This window comes from Choloepus didactylus, chromosome 19, assembly GCF_015220235.1.
Source record: "Choloepus didactylus isolate mChoDid1 chromosome 19, mChoDid1.pri, whole genome shotgun sequence".
Classification (NCBI taxonomy): Eukaryota; Metazoa; Chordata; class Mammalia; order Pilosa; family Megalonychidae; genus Choloepus; species Choloepus didactylus.
Genome location: NC_051325.1, coordinates 8,271,978 through 8,295,822, shown reverse-complemented (window position 1 = coordinate 8,295,822; position 23,845 = coordinate 8,271,978). Strand labels below are relative to the sequence as shown.

General features: G+C 42.9%; 1 protein-coding gene and 1 long non-coding RNA gene across 2 annotated transcripts in view; one reads left to right on the top strand and one right to left on the bottom strand.

Moving 5' to 3' along the window:
• The window catches only part of LOC119515854, a 52,145-nt gene extending 38,696 nt beyond the window's left edge, over window positions 1-13,449 (bottom strand). The window contains exon 1 of the long non-coding RNA XR_005213158.1: window positions 9,230-13,449. This is a non-coding gene — a long non-coding RNA (uncharacterized LOC119515854). The remainder of the gene's footprint in view (window positions 1-9,229) is intronic.
• Window positions 13,450-13,896: 447 nt separating this feature from the next.
• LOC119516045 (NUT family member 2G-like) lies at window positions 13,897-23,632 on the top strand. The gene is made up of 6 exons (XM_037812236.1): window positions 13,897-14,095; window positions 15,964-16,018; window positions 18,216-18,746; window positions 20,320-20,448; window positions 21,721-21,860; window positions 23,625-23,632. The coding sequence occupies exons 1-6, from the start codon at window positions 13,897-13,899 to the stop codon at window positions 23,630-23,632; spliced, it is 1,062 nt and encodes a 353-aa protein (XP_037668164.1).
• Window positions 23,633-23,845: the final 213 nt, after the last annotated feature.

The window sequence follows — 23,845 nt, the reverse complement described above, 5'->3', positions numbered from 1 at the left end:
GAGCATGGCATTTGCATAAAGAGAGACATATTGATCAATGGAATCAAATTCAGAGTTCAGAAATAGACCCTCAGATCTAGAGTCAACTGATTTTTGATAAGGCCCCCAAATCCACTGAACTGGGACAGAACAGTCTCTTTAACAAATGGGGCTGGGAGAACTGGATATCCATAACAAAAACAATGAAAGAGGACCCCTATCTCACACCCTATACAAATATTAACTCAAAGTGGATCAAAGACCTCAATGTAAGAGGCAGTATCTTCTCCTAGAAGATAATGTAGGGAAACATCTTCAAGACCTACATTAGGAGGTCGCTTCTTAGACCTTACATCCAAAGCACAAGAAATGAAAGAAAAAATAGATAAATGGGAACTCTTCAAAAATCAAAAGCTTCTGTACCTCAAAGGAATTCATCAAAAAGTGAAGCAGCAGCCAACTCAATGGGAGGAAATATTTGGAAACCATGTACCTCGTAAGAGACTAATATCATGCATATATGAAGAAATGCTACAACTCAATGACAATAGTACAAACAGCCCAATTATAAAATGGGCAAAGGAAATGAAAAGACATTTCACTGAAGAGGAAATACAAATAGCTAAAAAACACATGAAAAAATGTTTATCTTCATTAGCTATAGAGAGATGCAAATAAAGATCTCAATGAGATTATCATCTCACACAAATAAGAAAGTCTACTATCAAACAAACAGGCAACTACAAATGCTGTAGAGGATGTGGAGAAACTGGAACTCTTATTCATTGCTGGTGGGACTGTATAATGGTACAGTCACTCTGGAAGGCAGCTTGGCGGTTTCTCAGAAAACTAGATACTGAATTACACTATTATCCAGTAATTCCACTTCTTGGTATATACCCAGAAGATTTGAAAGCAGTGACATGAGCAGATATTTGTACACCAATGTTCATAGCAATATTGTTCACAATTGCCAAGAGATGGAAACAACCCAAGTGCCCTTCAACAGATGAGTGGATAAACAAAATGTGGGATACTCATACAATGGAATACCATGCAGCAGTAAGAAGCAACAAACTCTTTAAACATATGGCGACATGCATGAAACTTGAATATATAATTCTGAGTGAAATAACTCAGACAAATTTTACCATTTCTATGAACTATCTGAACAATGAAAAATCAATGTTTTATAAGAATATTGGGGACCTACTGATACACAGTAGCTAGTGAGGGGGAACGATTCCCAAATATGTTCAGATATGTTAATAGTGGTGAATTCAAAGGTATGGTAATGGATAGGAGTGACGACTGTTAAACTTAAGTCCTTCAGAGTGCTCCTATGCCAGCTAAGTCCCAAAACCCAGAGGCAATAGCCTCTTCAAGAACATCAATCAGGTATGTCCCCTTTGCTTATAAAGTCGACACCCATTTTCAACAGGAATAGGTTTTAGTGGTCACTGCCTAGATATCCCTGAAGACTGGGAAAGTGATTAAACTAGAGGAAGGGGTAACAACAGAAAAGATGGAATTTAACAAAGAATTACGAACACTGAATCTTCATATAATTTGCTTTTTCTTAGTTGCTAGGGTATTAGAAGAGATAGAAGGAAAGAACTGAAGTGGTGAAATAGTAACCCCTAACATCAATTAAAGTTTGTTCTATAGCTACTTGTTAAATTTGAAAGCCATATCTTTTTTTATGTATAATTTGCAATAAGGAAATAACTGAAACTATGGTACTGAAACTCATAATAACTTTGGAAATTTCCTATATATCTACTAGTTTAATCATACTTTGAAAGACACTACATTTTTGTATAAATGTTATATTTCATAATAAGGAAATAAGTGAAAATGCAGAATTGTAACCTATAATGGTCTTTAAAATTTGCTAACTACTTGTTAAATTGCACATGGGAAGTTATCACTTCTATGTATATATGTTATATTCTACAATAAAAATATATATGTGAGAAAAAAAGAAAAAAAAGAGTGGGGGGTACAGGCAGGCAGCCACTGTTTGGAACAAGCTACTCATAGTTCTTTAATGCAGTTTCTCAGCCTCACCCCCTGCGCTTCCCTGGATGCTGTGTGGTGTCCTTTTTCTCATCTCCAGGACCCCAGAACAGTTCCTTCAGACAGTGTCTGTGTTTTCACAGTTGTTTTCTAGATGGGAATGACTTCTTGAGCTCCCTACTTGGCGATCTTCCCCGAAGCTCTCGCCTTTCCAATATACTCCTCACTCCGTGAATATACAAGTGCACATGACATTATCAAACACTTAAAATTCACACACACACACACACACACACACACACACACACACACACACACACACAAACACACACAATCCCACTAGCTTCCAGAATCAAGATAAATGGAATGCTAAATTCCCAAAACTCATGGAAACTTGAGCTTCTGAATATAAGCGCATGCTTACAGTGAACTGGAGGTAATTATGCAACAGCCCTAAACATACCCAAACTTCCACAAACTCTCATACACATACACACACCCCTACCAAACTTGATTAAAAACACACAGCATTCAGAATCCCTGAAAAAATACACAGATCCCACAATACCAGAGATACACACATAGACAATGACTCCCAGCCCAAGAACACTCTGATGCTCCAACACACTCCCAAATACACATAAAATCTTCCAGATCTCTCCCCAAATTAACCTCATTACATGGAACCTCTGCCTTAGGATTAAAGACACATAAACTACCCTTCCCTTTACAAAATGCACATCTGACCATAGTCCCCATACAAAAATAAATTTCTCCACATTCCCTATGCAAACACAAATGCCCATCCCAAGTGCCAAGATACGCATTTTCACAAAAACCCAAATACCTCAAACGCTCCCTTAATGAACACTCACAGATCCCAATAACCAATACTACCAAGAGGCCAAACTCAACTCCTGAAAAACACATTCCTGCCATCTCTACACACACATGTACATCCCAAATATATGCAAGGACCCTATAAATGCTCCAACCAATCCCCCAAATCCACATGTACATATAACTGTCTTACACTCCCCCAGTACAAGCATGCACCCTCCACCTACAGCACTAGGAAGACACCCAAATCCGTACATTTCCCAAAAACATTCACATCCCTCAGGTTCCACAAGCTCAAGCACCCAGAGCCTGAATCTCCACACCCACCATCTGCTCAGAAATGCACATGCACCTCCACAATCACAAGGTACATGAGAGACACCCCCATACCTGCTGGATATACACAGTAACAATCACACAAATCCCTGAACAATCTCAGACACTAACCATATATTTTATGAAACCCTGAAAATACACTCAGAATCCCTTCTGCAAAAAAGTACATAGGCCCCACAAGTCACAGTAAAATTATCAAGTACAATCTTTATACAAAAGACTGTAAAGAATTGTGAATACCCAGGGAAGTGAAGCTCCCTGGCAACGTGGAATATGACTACCGGGGAGGAATGTAGACCTGGCATCATGGGATGGAGAACATCTTCTTGACCAAAAGCGGGATGTGAAAGGAAATGAAATAAGCTTCAGTGGCAGAGAGATTCCAAAAGGAGCCGAGAGGTCACTCTGGTGGGCACTCTTACGCACAATTTAGACAACCCTTTTTAGGTTCTAATGAACTGGGGTAGCTGGTGGTGGATACCTGAAACTATCAAACTACAACCCAGAACCCATGAATCTTGAAGACAATTGTATAAAAATGTGGCTTATGAGAGGGGACAGTGGGATTGGGAGGGGACTTAGGGATCACACTCCCCTTTGTCTAATTTGTGGATGGATGAGTGGAAAGGTGGGGGAAGGAAACAAACAAACAAACAAACAGACAAGGGCACCCAGTGTTCTTTTTTACTTTAGTTGCTCCTTTTCACTTTAATTATTATTCTGGTTATTTGTGTGTGTGTGGTAATGAGGGTGTCGGGGATTGATTTTGGTAATGAATGTACAACTATGTAATGGGACTGTGAACAATCAAATGTACGATTTTTTTTTGTATGACTGCGTGGTATGTGAATATGTCTCAATAAAATGAATAATAAAAACAGAGTTGTGAATAAACAAACATTTAGTAGTACACATATCCTCACATCCCACAAGAAAACACACTAAAACTCATGTAACCACCCAATCAATCACACAGATCTTCTGACAATACCCAAATGCATTCAAGACACACTCACATATTACTAAGTACTTAGAAGTCATTCAACTAGTCCCAAATATTATAAACTCAGTCCCCCATATCCTGGGAAGATACACATATATACAATGCCCCAGGAGCTGAATATGAACAGAAGCATTTCCACATTCTCATGAACACACATGATGCCCCCACTTCCCTCAAAATGCACAGAATAACCTCACAGTCCCAAACGCACACACACTTGCACAAGGCTCCACCTTGAGAAACTATGAACAGAATCCATCCAACTGCCTGGACAATATATTCAAATTAAGAGAACAAAAACAAACAAACAAACATCAAAACACAAACCCAGTCACTCCACTCTCTCCAAATTCTTCCACACCAAAAATATAAGCACCCTGAATTCTCACCTGGGCACCATGAACACACATTTAACACCATGATCTGCATTTACACAGACCCAGCTCACAGCTCACACATACAGACATATAAACAAACCTCACAACACCATCAAAATACACAAAACCACAGCAAATGCACACACACAGATGTTTCCAAAGTGGCTGACTATATGACTATGCAGAATATTTGATGTCCCTTTCTGCAGTGTCCTGATGATATAACACTATATGCTCCCTTCCTATTGACCTCAGGTGTGGTCATTTCACTTGCATTGATGAATAAGCACACATGATAATTAATATTCAATTCTGAAATGCATGCATTAGAAGGATAAACACACCTTTGAATCAACACACATTCTGTCAGCCTGGACTCACTTCATTCTCAGAATATGGAAAAATGCCCTAAAAATTCACTGAATATTCACAAAACCTGCCCAAAACTATAGTACACACACACCCACAAGAACCCTGCATGTACGTATGCAAACCTCTATCCCCCACCCTAAACCTTCACAGTGTCATCCACACCTCCCTCCTACCTACACATACAGGCCTCCCCAACCTGTGAATCCATACATACACACTCAACATATATACACAGAAACACCTATTTCCCCTAAGCACATAAATATCTCCCACTGTGCTGCAGACACTCACAATGTATATGATGAAGTGGCTCGAGCTGTGGAAAGGATGAGCTTGGCGGGTAGAGGGAAGTGCAGCAGAGCCCTCTACAGTGAAGGCCTTGCTTTCCTTGTTGATGGGAATGGTGTTGAGAGACAGTCTGGGCTTTATCTGATGGCTGCAGATACAGGGAGTCACCTTGTCTCTGCTCTCCCCCTTTCCAGGAAAGCTCACCATCCAGTGGGTGATGGGGGCAGGTAAGAAATGCCTGGAGGACTCGGCCTAAGTGAGGAAAGACCTGACCACACATCCTAGAGCCACAGCCTTCCTGGGGTCAGCTGAGAAGGTTTTGGGTGTGTATCATAATTCTTCTTCTCTCCCTGCCTGGTCCTGATTTATTTTTCTATCTTTCACAGAGGTTGCTTTCTAGGTTTCCATCTATAAGGTAGTAGGGTTCTGTAATACCCCTATTTTCATCTGGTCCCATCATAGTCATATTTCCTGATGAAAGGATGGGTAAGGGGCGAGCTTGGACTCAGGCAGAACCAAGACGCTTTAGCTCCAGGCTGACATTCCTGCAGGGCTTCCTGTACATGCTGCAGAAGACACAGGGGCTCAGTCTGGGCAAAAGGGAGGTGCAGATCTCTCCTCAGATGTGGGTTGGTGGACTTCACCTCCCCCAATTCACTCTCTCCACCTCCCACTGTAAGAGGAACCTTGTCTAAGGACCCATTTCCAATTCCTGGCTTCTCTAGCTCTTGTCTGTTTTCCACTGAGCCTGTTTTGTTTTCCACCTCTGCAGGTCCTAGGTCACCTCCTCCCTTCAATCCCAGGCTCATACAGTAGAAATAAGAAAAAACTTCTTTTTTAGGAGGAGTTTCTCAGTGGTGAGGCAGAAGACTTCTGGGTCCCCTCAGACCCTACCAGTATGTCACTAAATGGCCTGTGGGACCCCAGGCCCTAGTGTGGAAGGAGAAGAGCAAAGGACATTGTAGTACAGAGCTGATGATTCCTTCAGTCCATATGGAGATGGGGTTGTGGAGGGGAAGGCAGATTGTCCTGCCTCCAGTTGAGGGGTGCTCCCTTCCAAAGCCTCAATCTTTGCATCACTTCTTGGGGTCAGTAATCCCAGTATGAGGTCTGCAGCCCCAAGACTACTATACAACCTCCCTGGGCCATCAAGACACATCCTGTCCTAACACCACATTTTCTGTTGTTATTATGTGACATGAGCACTGGGAAGAGGAGAATGGGGTCACCTGCCAAAATCCATGGACAGAGATACAAGAAGATGGCAACATAGAGAGGAGTGGAAGCAAGCTTGTCCCCCTGGAACAACTAATAAACAACCAGGAACAACTAGTAAATAAAATGGAAGAACTGTGGGGGTACAAACAAGACTATCCACTCATCATACACCAACCTGAATTGGGAGGAATACGTGAGATCACAGCATAAAATCTGTAAGAAACAACTGCAGATCCAAGCTGGGAGCACCCTACCCCCACGGCCTGAATTGCAAACCCTCATGGTGCATGACAGCAGCACTCTCCTAGAAAGTGAATATGGCTCAGCTGAGCTCCAACAGGGCTTTTAATTAACAAACATGGACAGCTCAATACAAGCTATCAATCCCCAACAAGCAGACAGAAGCTTTTGGTGATAACTGAATTGGAGAGCTGGAGGTTCATCATGGACAGGCCCTGAAGGGGGCTTTCTGTCCCTTTTCAGCTCAGTGGAGAAAGCCTTGGCCATTTTCAGTTACCAGTGCTCTGATCCAGGCAAGTGTGGAGATAGCAAAGGCAGAGAGACTATTCAAATGCAAATGACCTCTCCCTATGGGGTATATCTTCCCTAAGAGGAAGAAGGTAATGCCAAACTCTACTACCCACCTTGCATTCAGCACTAGACCCTGGAGCCTGAAGGAAAACAGCCACAGGCCACAACTCCTTACACCACTCTAGAGCTTCAGGCAGAGAGGTGCCACATGCTAGGTAGAAAAGCACAGTGACTTGAGGCCTCGCAGGGTGTATCCATCTTCTAAGACACCCTCAGGGAAACTGGATACTATTGCATCCTTACAAGACCTGAGCCTGTTCTGGACAGCAACACAAACAAGGACAACAGTGGGGACAATGACATCTATTATTTTTTTAATATCTTTACCAAGAGCACTTGTTCAGGTCACACTACAGATTCCTATAAATGTCATAACTAGCCTGTGACACAGAGGTGATTCCCATTTCACATGTGAGGCACAACTCATCCAGGTCACAGGGCCAGTAAGAGGATGACCCAGAATTGGCTTCAAATCCATCCAGCCACCAATCCCTTCATCTCTCACCCTCACCTGAGGGAAATACGAATCTGCTTTCTATGAATGTAGATATGTTCAATACAGAAGGTAATATAAACAGGGTCACAATATGTATGGCCATGGGGGCTGGCTTTTGTCACTGAGAATGAAATTTTGAGATCCTCCAGGTGGTCCTGTGTGAATAGTTTTATGGCACAGTGTAGTCCATTGTGTGAATAAACCACAATTTGCTTATCTGCTTATCAGCTGATGGAAACTTGGGAGGGTTTGACTATTCACTAGCATTTCTCTTAGTTTATTATCTAGAAGTGGGATGGTTGGGCATGTGGGATAAGCCAGTTAAAGTGATGAGGCACAGCCAAACTGCTTTCCAAACTGGATGCACCATTTCACACTCCCTCAGATCATGAACAGACATCCTAGTTGCTCCATTTCCTTCAACTCTTGGAAAGGTCAGCCTTTTATTTTCACCATTTTATCACATGTCTACTGGCTTCATATTTTGGTTTCAATTTTCACTTCCTTGCTCAATAGTGATGTTGAGTATCTGTTCACCAGCATATTTCCCAGTCACAAATACTTTTTGTAGTGTCTGTACAAATTTTTAGCCATTTTTATTGGCTTTTTAAACTTATCATTCTGCTGTAAATATTCTTTAGATATTCTGCATATAAACCCATTTTCAGATATATAGATGCTGTGAGTTTTTACCTCTTATTGTGACTTGCCGATTTCTGTACAAATATGAAAGTCAGTAAATTTCAGTGGTGTGAATGACTTGATTATCTATATTCTACTTCAGATTCTCATTGCCACACTAGCTGTGAACGTTCTGAGTCAGGAACAACTTCGGGCCTGCTGACATTTGCCATGTCCATTCTCAGGTCTGAGGGAAAACGTACTATGACCCTGAGGACTTCTTTTACATGACACCCTGAAGAAGACTGGCCTCTGACTGTGTGGGCCCTCCCTCCCTCCTGGTTAAGTTCAACATGGGAAAAGGGGTGGATTTTCATTCTAAAACAAAACTAGAGATTATTTCTGGGGAGTGAGATGAAAACAAATGTGGCTCCAATGAAACAACACAGCTGCCCTGCCATCCCCGGACCCTGTGATGCTTGGGGCTCTGACCCCTCGACCCTCCTCCCTGGCAGGGGCAGATCCAGGGCACAGTCAGACTCGCTCCACCTTGCTCCATGCCAGGGGACTCGATTCTTCAGGGTGGGCCCTCTCCAAAAACCATGACATTCTCTCCACAAAATATTTATACTGAACAACCAGATCAGATCACATCAGGCATTCCAGCAATTTTCATTCATGCAACCCGGGAGGGAGCTTTTCAAGGCTTGGTCAAGATACAAGAAACTCCTGTCCACTCTCCTAAATCTCATGGTACATGTCCTACCAAATAAAAACAAAATAAAAAAATTTAAAAAATAAAAAATACCAGAGAAAACCTACTGTGTATACTTTCTATGTATTTTAAATTAAAATATATAATATTAAAGCATAAAAGCAACCACAGCACCATTCTCCTAATAAACACACTATATAGAATAAAATCCTGCCTTTAACTTGGGATAAGGATATGAAATGGGCAGTGGAGGCTATAAGAATCCCTCTATACCATAGGGAAGCATTCATTGGGGCTTTCAAAAAAGGGATGTCTATACCTTTTGTTGGCAGGAGGATACAACATAAAGAATAAAAGGCAAAACGGAGACTCACCGAAAGGAGTAAGGACAAGAAATCCTTCAGTGGGTCCCAGGGAGGCAGGAGGCAGGTGTGAGGTCAGAAGATTTCCGCTATCATTTGGAACCCTCTGCTGGGATCCAGCTCCATGTGGAATAGGGAAAATAAAGAAGAATCAGGAACCCTATTAAAACAAGCATGAAGCTCAGATGAGCTTCCCAGTGCTAAGAACATCCTAAGCATTTAGATAAGAAAAAATCCATGTCACATTGGTTCAGGAGAGTCAGAGACAAATCCCCTCTTATCTGGACTTCCCCAGGGTCACCAGCCCTCACAAACCATCATTTTCCAGGCCTACTCTGCAATTCCTCCAATATCACCTCACTGACAGCTAGAAGTCCTCTCTACTCCTGAAGGCTCAGCTTTCCATGGAGGTAGGTTGCTTGAGAATTAGTGTCACAACTGACCTGCTTGCTACCCAATATTAGGCCCAGGCAGCAGACAGTAGGTTGGGGGTGGGGTGGGGCAGATGGCTCTGAATCCTTTCCAGAGCAGGACCCTTGGTGGACACTATCCTTGACCACTACTCAGGACCAAGAGAAGCTAATTGCACCTGTAGCTGCCCAGAAGTTTCTCAGTGGCCTCTGCCTGGGAGAAGACTTGATCCATCTTATTTACTGCTCAGGAAGCTGCACTACCTTAGGACTGCTGGCTGCCATGTGAACAACTCAGCTGGGAGGCTCTGCTCGGCATGGCCATTGTCCATCACCCCTACCCATTTAGGGTCCGCTGATGCCAGTACCACCTGAAAGCAGAAGGAACACCCTAAACTTCAGACACACCTGAACCCATCTGCATGAGGAAGAGAAGAAAATCTCCAACATCTAAGTCGGGAGTCTTTACTCCTAAAGCATTGGACATTCTGATTGGGTTCCACTGAATTTCACCTTCTTGCTTCCTGTGGCTTTCTGTCTGAATTGCATTCTGTTCATAAAGAATTCCATTCATAAAAGATTAGGACACATCCTGGTGAGGTGAGACACATGACTGGAGATACCCCCATCAAAAGGTACTAATTACAATGGGAATTGATTAAGAACATATTTTTCTGGAGTACATACAGCTCTAAACCACCATATCTTGCTAATATGAACCAGCTCCAGTGAACCTGATCCCCTTTCATAGGAACATGTATACAGGATGGAGTTGTACCCCAAGGAGGACCCTCAACTCCCACCCTAACTACACCAGTAAAACCACCCTATATATCTCCAGACACACAGACTCTCATATATCCTAGACAAACATGCCCAATTGTACCCACACCTTAAGTATAGTCAAATGACCTATTATTCCTAAATTTTTACAGTGAAAACATACCCACCTAGAATACCCACATGCCAGTCCTACGATAGGCACATAAAAAATTACAAACCTGCCTGAAAACAAACTTGCAACAAACACATTTCTGGTATATACACACTAAACACCCTACAAACGCACAGGCTCTCAAAGCACCAAGGAAACAAACATTTATCTCATATGTCCCCCTAATGGACCTACACACAATCCCACAACTGTACAATAGTCACAATTTCTCAACACATGCACAACCTACACATACTGTTAGTTTCCAATACTGAACTATCATATATCAAAGAGGACATACTCGATGAACTTCCTGATCTCCGTGAACTCAAATGCATAGAGAGGTACAAACAAACTATAGACATCAATTACAAACAAGGACCTGAAAACACATATACACACAACTGTACCAAGACCTTCGAGCATTTTATTCCAGAATAAGCAAAGATATTCAGTGAACCCTTTATTACACACACAAACTCCCTATGAAGACACTTACACAAAACCCATGATTATAATTATGTAGCTAACACTCAGATAGATACACACAAAACATACAAACACCAGCTATCTCTGCACTATTGATAATATGCAAACATGATCTCCCTACAGACAGTAAACGCAGACATACACTCTCAAATATTTCCAATACCTGAACATATACACCAGCAAGCATTATACATCATCTCCATATATCCAGAATAAAACCCCACCTCTGTAACCCCAAACCATTGCCAAAGACACATTTGAAAACCATAGCATTTTCCAAAGAAGGCTGTGAATACTTTTAACATACTATATCCTATAGATAAACATATACAGTTCATCCACTCACTCCTGGATATACACACATATGAGTCACACACACTGAAGACACAAAGAAATATCTCATTCTATCCTATATAGGTACACATAAAACTGCTTCCAAATCCACAATTACACAAACCTACCCTACACCCCAAATTCTCAGATATAATCACATCATATACCTGGAAAACATAAAATAAACTAACCCCCATGGTAGACTGAATTATGTACACAAAATTAGACATGCTGTTATTAGTGGGAACCTATTGTAAGTAGGATCTCCTGAACATGATACTTTTAGTTATTGTGTGGCCAAATGAATGAGGGTGTGTTTTAATTAGATTGCAGCAATTTTTATAAAAAGAATCAGGTGTTACAGAAGCTAGAAAGGAGAGGACATAGGCAAGTGACAGAAGGCAGAAATACATCCAAGGATTGCTGGCCGCCAGCACCAGAGCGCTATAGATATTCACGAGAAAGCAAGCCTTGCCTGTACCTTGATTTGGACGACTTCTAGCTTCAAACCAGAGACCAATAAACATTTCCTGTTTAAGACAATCCCTTGTGTGGAGTCTGTCATAGCAGCTCAGGCAAACTAAGTTATTTACTTCCATATATAAACACACAGGAATATACAGAATAACTTCCCAGAATGCAAACCAATAATTCTCGAATGATACATTCAATTTCATAGTCCTAGAAGTTATACATCCAAACTGCCATGATCCCTGAATACACATACACTCAATATACATATGCGTCAAATACACCCACAATTCTCCAGCATGCTATAAATATGCACAAACACCCTATACTCTCAAAATACCTATATGGCCCCACACTACCTGTATATACATATTCCCCACACTTGACAAGATTCACAAAAATAACTCCAGCAACTTCCAGAATAAGACTCAACAAACTCCACAATCACACAATCTTTTCATCTGAACATATACAACATCCTGCCAGCTACTTAAAAGTCTTACAGCTACCTTCAAAAACCAAAGGACACATACAATTCCCGAAAATCACCAAAATATACATCACTAATCAACATGCCCCATTAAATTCAAATTCAAGTATCCCCAAGTTTCCCAAATGAACAAAAAACACAGACCCTAGAAACTAATATACACAGACACACTGCTTAACACTGCTCATATGCATATGCAGATATTTCTGCCAAACCCACAATTAAACACAAAAGATTCTCCAAGATTTATGGGGAAAGCATGCACAACATGCAAAAAAAAATTTCCAGTGCCTCAAATTACAAATAAACAACCCCACTGAAATACATTAATTGTATCTCAACCCCCCAAAATCACTGAGCCACACACAAACGACATTCTCATAACCTCCAGTTAATCTGAAATAATGCATGCTGGCACCATCAATTCACACATTTGAATACACATATCACATTCTCACCAACCCATTAAATACACACAAACATCCCGAAATCTGAATTCATAGGAACACAATCCCAAGAACAAGCACAATTCAGCTCATGCTCCCTGAATTTCTACAATCCCCAAGAGGCCCACAAATACCCATACAGAATATCCCATTTCCAGGAACACAGCCAGCCTCATCTCCCCCACACCCATAATCAGGCACAAAATGCCCTCTCATTGACCCCCTAACAACCCAAGAATGAACACACATGGACCTCACACTCCAAACACACCCTTCCACTCAGAACCTCCACTCCTCCAGAATACAAAAACAAAACCATGTTACACTCCCAGGTACATATCAAAGGTGTGTTGGAAAATGTTCAACAGCCTAAACCAACTCTCTGTAAATACTGCACCCAGCCTCACACAACAAATTTTGATAATAGAGATACAGCACACAGTTTACAGAAAATTACCAAATATGCAATAGTTTTTCTTGGAATAATAGAGCTTTCGTTGATTTTTGCCCAAATCTTGCATCTATTATAGCCAATCTGTGCTTGCAATCCCACCACAATTTGACATCACACTTTCAAGAAGTGTTTGATTACATTTTTTTAAACAAAGACGCTCAGTCTTGAAAAATGAGTGGGTTCATTACAAATATTGGTTGATATTTCTATGTTAACAAGTAGTATACTGAAGCAATGAACATATACATTAGAATTTCACTCAATTTTTAATGGTGTTCCTTACCTCTTTCCTCAAGAGAATAACGGTTTTCACATACTGAAGAAGACAATTTTTTTTTCTACGAGAATATAACAGAAGCAAACTTGATACACTTTTAAGTTTGCTATACATTATTAAATTTCCGAACACAACCCAATCATCAATAAATGCAGCTGGGTCTGGGTCTGCGCGTTCCCAGGTATAAACGCTCCCCCCAGGGAACCCGAGGGCAGGAGCGCAGCTTCGGGATCAACCCCCGATACAGACACACCGGATACAAATAATCGCAGAGCACATGCAACAGTGAGCTCAGTGACAGTAAAAGCCATGAGTCTAAATAACCATTCCTTTTATTTTCTTATAAAACTGATATATAAAACCGGTTACGAGTAGATGCAAAATGGTCAAAAGAATATTCCCCCTCCCCCAACGACAGTTAGCGACGCGACCTTCACGCTGTGCGCATGCGCGTCTCTTCATCTGCGTCCCTTCATGCGCGTGCTCCCAACTGACAGCTTCAGCGGTTGCAGGACAAGAGGCGCGTGCCCGAAAGCCCGGCCATTAGCGAGCGTGCGCGCCCACGTGCGCATGCGTGCGGGGCCAGGCCCTGTGGGGACAGGGTCCTGGGGAGGGGCCTGTGGGAAAGGCGGGAAATGGAACCCGAGGAAGAGGCTGTGAGGTTTCTTGGGAAACAGGTGGTTCCTCTTCTCCAGAAACCTCCACAGCCATCCTATCCTCCATAAAAGAGTGTATAGGAAAAGACCACTCACGATTTTTATACTTAAAAGGATGCAGGGCAGTTCCCTGTACTTAGAAAGAATCCTGGGTGAACTGTTGTAAGAAGAGGTCCGCTCCAAGGCAGTGTTCTAAGATTGGAAGGATTAGTTATGTGCGCCTTGACTATGTTTATTTTGTTCTTGTTCATGTCCTTTGCAGAAAACTCCTGGCTTACCTGGGTCCTTGTTCCTGGAGTAGAATGAAGTAGCTTCTTAGCACTGGAATAGAATAAAAATCAAGCCTTAATAATGCATTCTATTAAAGTGTTCTCTTTCAATGAAAAGGGAAAATAGTGTGTTTTGTTCGTGGAGCAAAGATTCAAACTCAGATCTCTTTACTGTTAATTCTCTGCTCTTTCTTATGGAGTAAGTAATGAGAGCTTAATAGGTTACACCTCTTAGGTAGCGGAGCCAGACAAAATAGAAGACACAACTTAACTTCGAAATTGCAGACATGAATATTTTCCTAGCATACAAGGGTCATGTAATGTTTGGGGCATACTTATGCCTAAATATTACTTGTTTCCTGAATTTCAAATGTCGTTGGGAAGGTGTATTTCTTTCTAAATATGGCAATGTTATTCCTAAGGATGATTTAAACTTTTCAGAAATATTAGACCTGTTCCTTTCAGTAATCTATCTTAAGGAAATAAGAGTACAGTAATTGCAGGAAAATTGATAATGAAAAAATATAGGATCATATGCTAATTTCATAACCAGAAATAAAAATGAAAATGTTATTTGAAAGGAACTTACATTGTATTTACTTTGCACGAAATCTCTCTAGAAAGATTAAAAAGAAGCAACTGACCTTGGTTTACTCTGTTGAAGTGAACGGTGCAGCCAGTGGAAAGGGCAGGGGGAAAACGTCTTCCTCCACGTTTCATTCTGCAAAATTTGATTTTTACGCCATGAAAATGCTACTTGTTAAAAAATTAATTAAAAGCATTAGAAGATAAAATTTAAAAACATAACTAAAAGAAAATAAAATGAGGAAGAAAGTGATGATTTTTCCTGGAAGCCTACAAGCATGGGAGTCTCTGATGTAGTGCGACATTCCAGAACAGGACGACAGTGTGCAGGCAAGCCTTGATGGACACTGCAGAGCTTACAATAACGGACACTATTTATGGGAAACAAGGCTGATGAATATACAGCAATCTAACGTGCTTGATCTGCTGAGCAATCCTAATTTCCAACGTTGTGTTACCTTATCTCCATAAGTACACATGCATTTATCAGATAATGTGTTCTAATTTTTGTACAAAAAGTGATGTTGTCATTGATCTAAGTGAACAACCTACCACTACAGTTGCAGAGCAGGTGGGTTGAGGAGCATGAAACCAGGTTGATTAATAAGAATTTGGGATAAGTCTTTTGCTGTGAATCTGAGAAAGAATCCACAAATAGCACTGAAGAACTAGGTACCAATTGAGTTGTCCAATTAAAATTTGAAAGGAACATGTGTTTATTTACCCATCTGTCAGAGCCAGTCATGGAATGCCTCCCCTCCCCCACCTCAGGCCCACCTGCCCTCTGCCCCTCCCCCACTGTAGAATGTCTTCAGTCCTACATTCTCACCCTGCTTAGATTCAAATTTTCAAACCTTAACTCAGATTCCTGAGAATCTGCTGACAGCAAGTTACTCTCTGGGTCCTGAACCTGAACATTTCTCAACCTGCAGGCTACCAGACAGCAGTGGCCAGTGTCCACACCTGTGGTGGTGACATCAGAAGGAGGTAGGAATGTAGGATGGGGATGTGTTAACAGAATCCGGCCATCCTTCTAACCTATGGGCATTCAAATATGACCCAGCCCATTGGGACAAGATTAGAGCTGAATTAGAGGAAGGAGAGATCACTGGACTCCCACCAAGGACCACACCTTGGAGGCAGATTGGAAACCAAAGACTTTCAGTTGAGGAAGGGGTGGCCTTAGAGGTAGACCTGGATTTCTGAGCAGAACTACATTGGCTATAGAGAAAGGATGGGAACAGCGGATTGATGCTCTATAGAAGGGAGAAAAGCCACATAACAAGTGTTCAATGAGTAGTGTGGCTATGTTGTATGGTAACAGAGATGCTTGGCTAAACCCTGTGTCAATTCGTTAGGGCACTTGGAAAGTGCTGTATGATTTTATGTCAAGGTTCTGAACTGAAGTAAACTAGGTCTTGTGTGGGCAGTGGGGAGCAATGGTCTAAAGCACAAAATGATTCAGTGGAGTCATCTGTGTCCACATCTGCAGTGACAGAGTCTCTGGGTGAGCTAGACTGCAAGTTACTCTAACTGCCACAGCCCAGAACCTCAAAGCTCCTTCCTGCCCAAACACATCTTTGATTTCCCTCCTGACACATGTTTCCTTTCCTTCAACCTGGACAGGGCAGTGGAGTAATGCCAAATAGTTTCAGAGGTTGGGCTTACCTAAATTGTTCTGAATTGTACTAAGATTGTGGAATCTCAGGTTTTAAAACTCCCTTAGACTTGTTCCTAACCTCATGGTGAACCCTCAGCCCTTGCTTTTACAATTGAGAGGAAGATGTTGCTTCATGATCATGGATTGGAAACTGTGTAGTGTTGGTTTTCCAATGGAACATTTTTAAAGGCAGATTCCTATTTGAAGAGAGAATGGAGAATAGCAAGGAATTAAGTATATTTTCTCTATTGTTATTATTATTAATGTCACTAGCACAGCTTTGTGATTAACTTTGCCTGTGCTGTAGGTTCCTGTTCTCACTGAGCACAGTCTGAGGGAGGGACCTGTGAACGGGAATGTATTCTGGATTTCATACCCCAAATCACACCTGACACAAGCCTGGTTGTGAGGGTATTTCCTTTCCCTATTTGGGGCTCAAATTAGATGGAACAGTCAGTTTCCATCACTTGGTGCCAATTTTAAACAGACGGGCACCTATGTTAACCTCTGAAGTCCTCCCCCGATGCCTTTCATTGGCCCTCGCTTACCGTCTCCCAACACAGTTGGCTGTTACACGACAGAATCAGGGGGAAACTGGACTCTACTGTCCTGGAAAGAGAATTTCCTGAGAGGTGGTAGGGACGTGTGAGCAGTGGGTAGGGGTCCTGGCCCTGTGTAATGAGGGTCTGGGTGGGGCCTACAACTGCAGGCATATGCTGGGAAGGATGTGTAGAGGGCATGAACTTCAGTCCTCTTTGGGTAGAGACTCTTCTCCACTTCTTGTTTTGTAGTTTTGAGAAAGGACAAAAGATGACTTATAAAGAGCATCAGGAAAAGGGAGACTGAAGAGAAGAGGAGTAAAACAATCTTTGGGAATCTACCTCCTTCGTAACTTCCCTTTCTCTACCTAAAACTTACTCCAGAGAACCTTCCTTATCTGCTCTTGAGTGACCTGAGGGGAATTTATCGAAATGTCACTTGTCAAACCTGTTCCTTGTCCTGGATCAGCCCTTGAGACTGGCCAGATATATGGAAATGATTTCCTCAGTTAGGTGCTGTGGTCCAGTGAGAGCATGGGCTCGCTTCTTCTTAGCAGTCAGAGGTCTGGGAGTCTTGACCTGGGAGCAAGTCCTGCAATTGAAAAACTCTCAGCAGGAGTTCTGTAATCTAAAATCTCTAGGAGGACATTTGCTATCCTTCAAGATGCCCTGTCCACATGCCTGCTCACTTATAAGTTGATAGCTAGGATTTCCCAATTAGTTTAGGAGATCCCCTGATAGCCTCAACACTGTAGTCTTTTTTAAGTATTCTATTCACACATTTCCTTGTTTCCACAGCATCTCCATTGGTCACACGGGACATGACCATGTATCCTGGAGCCTCCTTATATCATTTCATTACACAACCAGTCCCCACACCAATACCTGGTCCACCAAACCCACCTATCAGGGGACATTACCCACACCCTATTTTCAATCGATCACTTCCTCCTGGAAACCCTCAGGTGCTGCCTGCTTTCCCTAGAACACTGTTGGTGACAGGAGATGGAGGCCCTGTCACCAGAGCACCTGGAGCTGACAAAGTCATTCTCCAAGTCAGGAAACAAGGAGGACCAGCTGAGACCCCTGAAACTCAGTCTGTTATCCTTCCTCAGACACCCCACATTTCAAGTGCCAACGGGATCCTCTGTGGGGGTGTTAATCATCCCCCTCCAGGGAACTTGAGGCCCTCTTCTCTGCAGCCCATCATGCCTGCCATGACTCTCAGGGGCACTAAGCCTGGTAATGGGGGCTGGTCTCCAGGCTTTCCTCCTCAAGCTCCACCACCAGTCACCCCGCTGGCCCCCAATGTTCATTCAGGGAATGCTCTGCCCAGGACACAGGGGGCCTCAGGGGAGGGAGCTGTGGCCTCGGCCCAGTCGACACCTTCACTGGATGACTCCTGCAAACCCAGGAGCGTTTATGAGAACTTCCGCTGTTGGCAGCGCTTCAAGTCCCTAGCCCAGAGGTACTTTCACTGGAGTCCTGATGCTGAAGCTCTCTCCTGCTTCCTCATGTGAGTACCTTCCCCCTGTGCACACATTGGCTGCCCTGGAGGACTCTGATAAAGAGGGCTAGGGGACGGACCATTGATTTTAGGGCATCAGGGAGCACTTGGAGGAAGGTCGTGAGTGCAAAGGGGTACGATGGGAGAAGATGTATTCCCAGTTATAGCTCACTTCCAGGTGTCTTGTCTCCACTCATCCTTACCACCTTCTATTGGGTTTCTAGCCAATCTACACCTCAGTACCATCCTAATAATCATCTACATAGGACTAAAAATCAGAGAGGTTTCCTAACTACAAACCCCACTGTACTTTACCTTCCAGCACAAGAGGTAAGCACATGTCATCCAGGTCTAGTCAAATCCACTGGATTGATGAGAAGTGCAGGAAACAGGCAAAGTACTTTACTTTTGCCCCCACCCTCATTTTCTGGAAAATTCCAATTAGAACTAGGAGGTGGTAGAACATGTACAGTTGTGAAATACTTGGTCCCCCTCACCCAATTTGCAAACCTCAAGAGGTTACCTCACTAGGTAACATCACCTATGAGACTTTTACACTGGATTCAGAGGATTGCTGAGATTGTTACATGAGCTAATGAATGAAGTACTTGGAAGTGTGAAGTACTTATGTGATGCTTATTACATGACAGCTAGTCTTTTTATTATCTTCTTATGTCATTTTGTCATTACAGTTTAAGAAAAAAAGGGCTCACAGAAGCCAAAATATCCCAGCTAAAATGTGGGAGTGGATGATAAGCCATGCAGTCCAAGACCATGTGGTATATTGAATGTGAGATAGAGACATGTGTGATTATGGTAGTTTTCTCTTCTCGCACCCAGGACCGCCATCACTCTCTACTCTGTGTTGTCCTACAGTAAAATTATGTGTCAACTACAAGAGTGCATATATCAACTAAACAAGAGGCTTGTTTTTCATTTACATCATGCTCCCCAGTAGCTGAACTCCTAAAGAAATCCTCTGGCTCAATAAATTATTCAAGGGGGTATCCCAGATTTCCAGTTTTGAACAGTATTAATGATTCCCCAAATTCTTAAACATTCCATCATCCCTCCTGGAGCAGACTCTCAAATGAAGTCAGCAGGATGATCTCTCCCTTGAGCCAGCTCAGAGCACTCTTTGTGGAAAGAGCTCCAATCACCATTGGCTTCGGAATATGTAATCCTCCTCTTCACACTCTCATGCTGTTTCCCAGATAATTCCTCCACCTGATGGTCATGTGGGAAATTGGTTAAACTTCTTAACTTTGGCCCTTTGGGAATGGGGCTTGGAATCTGTTTTAAGGTATTCTCCTAGGTCATTGTATCCACAGAGACACTGAAGACACAAAGGAGAGGCAGATATTCTAAAATAATTCCTTTCTTTGATTTCTGTCTCTCAGAAATGGATCCTAGTATTAATATCCAATGGTCAGGGGTATTCTGAGGTGAAAGTACTTACAATCACAGATTACACACTGGAAGGAAGTCATGAAGTGATAGATGGCAGAGAACATAACATTTGGGGGCAGAGCAGGAGAAGGAGGAGGTGCATATAGAATGTTACTGACATGGAGGATTTTAGCCCAGTGCTTCGATCTCTGGCCCGGCGCGAGCCCACCATGAGCCTGGAGGACGGACTTCACAGAGCTGTGCAGGAATGGCAGCGGACAAGCAATTTTGACCGGATGATCTACTATGAGATGGCAAGAAAGTGAGTCCCAGGATCCTTGCTATTTTGAGGGGGCTGCATTGTGGGGTGTGATGGAGGAAAGTGAGGTAGGCAGTTGTAAGGCAGTGTGGGTGGTCATTAGAGGGAATGCTCAGAGCAGGGGGCGTCAAAAAGGTGGAGATTCCCAGGATGTTGGAGGTACAACTCTCCCCTTCGGTACCTTCTCTCTTAAACTTTAGTACAGGAATTGTTCTCTTCTCCCTTTCCTCCCTTTTCTTATTTTGGGTCTGCAGATGCACTGTTCATGAAGGTCTTAGGGTTGATTGGGGTTAATTTCTGCAGATTCCAAGGGGTTAAACTACAAGTTGTAGGGACTGGGCAGTGGGTGACATGCTCTACTAGGCAGGTTCCTGCTTACCTTGGTGGTAAAGGAGCTGGAGGCTATGGGCATAGAATTTGGGGTCCACTTTTATACATGATGCAGTGTCCAGAAATTGTTCCCTGTCATCACAGATGAGGCAGGTGTGGAAGAGGTTGATCAGTAGAAGCCACAGTCTCGGGCATCCGGTGCCTGGGTGTTTCAGCCCTCACTGCAATTTCTGCCTGCTTCTCCTTGGCTAAAACACAAAGCAATGGAAAAACACATGGAAAACACCTCATTGGAAATTGAACCCCGACCCCAGTGTTTCTTTCTACTTTCTTCCCAAGAATTTCTTCACCCCTGTCCTTGCTAGGCTTACTGTTCTAAGGATCAAATTCCCAGCCTAGGGTTCTTAATTCCATGTGCTGCTCTCTGGTTTCTATACAATTCTATAGCATCTCAAATCCTACCTTCTGACAGCGGGCTCTTCTGTGTATATCTAGGCAGGAACAGCACTGCCATGGAGGTGAGGGTCTACCTGTATGGCCCTGCCATATATTACACAGGTCTGATTTAATGCAATAACGTATACCAATATTGCATAACTTCACAGGGTCCTAGGTGTCAGAGCCTAAAGTGAAACAATTAAAACCTGTAGATCCATCCTTGAGGATCTACCAAGCAAAAGATGGTTCATTTTCTTCACATGCTTCCTAAGTGTGATGGATTGTACTGTAGGTGAAAATATGATGCAGTGATCTCATGAGGTTCCCCAGAACTGTTGTTTTTCCACAAGGAGTAAAGCCCCTCTTGGAGCAGCACTTATCCAGGACCTTGAGGACCCACAGAATATACTTCATATACTGTGTTGATGATGCTGATCTCTTTTTTCTGGGCATCCAAGGAGACTGGGCCTTCCTTAAAGCATTGCTTGTGCCTTTTTCCCATGCTAGATTCAAGGAGTTTGAGACTGAGGAAGAGGGACAAATTGAGATCTTACAGAAGATGAGTGTTCCTCAGGGCCCATTAAGAACAGACCCTCCAAAGCTTCATCCCTTGGTGCAAAAAGGCAACGTGGAAGGCCAGCAGCCAGGTAAGGCTCAACACACTCCAACAGAATATGATGGCCAAAGGGGGCAGAGGGAGGGCCAAAGGACTCACATCTGTTACTTTTCCTTCAAGACATGGCATTGTACTGCAAGCAGAAAACCCAAGGAGACCCCAAGTTACCAGCTTCCTGTTGTCATAAACCAGGTCTACTTTCTCATTTACCATAACTACACTTTCATGTTGACTGTAACATATGGATGCATTTATATAGTTTGCTCTAAGATTGGGGGAGGATGAAGGAATATCTTAGAATATCTCAGAATATCAGAGTTTCCATCTTCCCTTTCTAGGTGAGTATCTCTAAGTTCCTCAATATCTCAAATCGTCTCCTATATGCACCTTCTCACATGCACCCTAAGATACGGCTCTAACCAGTATGTTTGGAAGATTAAAAGCTGGAGATCCATGCTAATTTCTTTTCCTGATATTCAACCCTAACTTTAGTGTCCATTCCAAAGAAAGCAAGACCCAAAGCACAGTTTCCAAGACAGCGGCAAAAGAGTCACCAGGAGACACAGAAGATGAAGGCACCCAAGGAGATCCCAGCTGAAGCTGTTAAAGAATATATTAACATCATGGATGGGCTGGTAGGGTCTTTGGACTCAGCCCCTGAGGCAGATGGCAAATGGGACACAGAAGAACATGAGCAGCAGCAAGAAGAGGATGGGATTTATGAAGACCCTGATCTCCTCACATACATTGACAAGCTATGTGCTGAGGAAGATTTTGTTACGAAGGTAGGCTGGCTCTGTAGGTGTGGTGTCCAGCAGATTGGAGTGTATTGGCATTGTCAGCAAACTACAATATTTGCCTCTGCCCCAGTCTGTTGCAACCTAATTTTGTTCCTTATCTCCTGAGCTGTGTGTAGTGTTTTGTGTCTTTGTCAGCTTATGTGTGTGCATGTGTGAGTGTCTACAAGTGTACCTGGTGGTCCTGATGGTCCAAAAGAAGCAAAGATCACAAATGGTGGGGTCACATCAAGGCTTGTGCTTTTGGCTCCCAAACTGACAGGTTGGTCAACATCAAGGATGTTCATTTCCTCTCGCTACTTTTTACAGGTGGAGGCAGTCATTAACCCCAAGTTCCTACAAGAATTGCTTTCCCCAGGAGAAGATATAGATTTTCTTGCCCTAATAGAGGAGCTGCAAAAAGAGGAAGGACTTACTCCCACTCAGGTAAAAAAGAGTTGCAGGGAATTTCACAATATAAATTCCAGTGGTGTTGTCTGGTCCTATGTTAACTTCGGTGCCAAGTCTTCTGGAGAAATGCAGTGCATGTGTGGGGTGTAGGTGGAGAATGAGTGGGTATCAGACCATGGAAAGGTGTTCGGAGGGAGTGGTAAGGACAGGATGTTTCAGAATATTTAACAGTAAGATGTGCAGTATGAGCTATATTATCTGCACTTCAAACTTACCTGCCCACTACCCAAGTGCAAATATCTCCCCCATCACTCAGCCACCCGATCTGAGAAATTCTTCAGAGTTGGTAATTTGTCCATTTTCCTTCCTCACAGCTTGCTGAGAAACGCCTCCTGGCCTTCAGAGATGGAGAGGGTGCAGAAGCATCCCCAACTCCTGACATACCAAAATTGGACACAGTTCCTCCCACAACACACTTTACCAATGGTCCAGAGATCAGAAATGACCATAACCACCATCGTGGGAATAAAATCAGTATTGAAGGCACACCTCGGAATGGCAGAGCAGATACCAGCATGGCCCTCCCTGAAAATCTTGTTGTCCCTCAGAGGAGTGAAAAGTCTGCTAATATTCTAACTAAACGAGTCACCTGTCCTAAGCAACAACAAAGAGGCAGTGGCCCTACAATGGGAAGCAGGTATGAGGACATTCTGCAAGAATCATCGGCGGCAAGCGCACCATCCTGGCCAGAAGCCAGTTGCAGTGGAGAAAAGGATGAGGAGCTCCAAAGCCTTGCCTTCCTCTTGGCTCCACGACATTGCATATTTCC

Bases quoted from the DNA above. Each gene is read 5' to 3' on its own strand.
- LOC119516045 (XM_037812236.1), top strand. From the start codon at position 13,897: ATGCAAAATGGTCAAAAGAATATTCCCCCTCCCCCAACGACAGTTAGC. The intron at 14,096-15,963 runs GTGCGGGGCCAG...CTCAACCTGCAG, and splicing joins GCGCGCCCACGTGCGCATGC to GCTACCAGACAGCAGTGGCC. The intron at 16,019-18,215 runs GTAGGAATGTAG...TGCTTTCCCTAG, and splicing joins GGTGGTGACATCAGAAGGAG to AACACTGTTGGTGACAGGAG.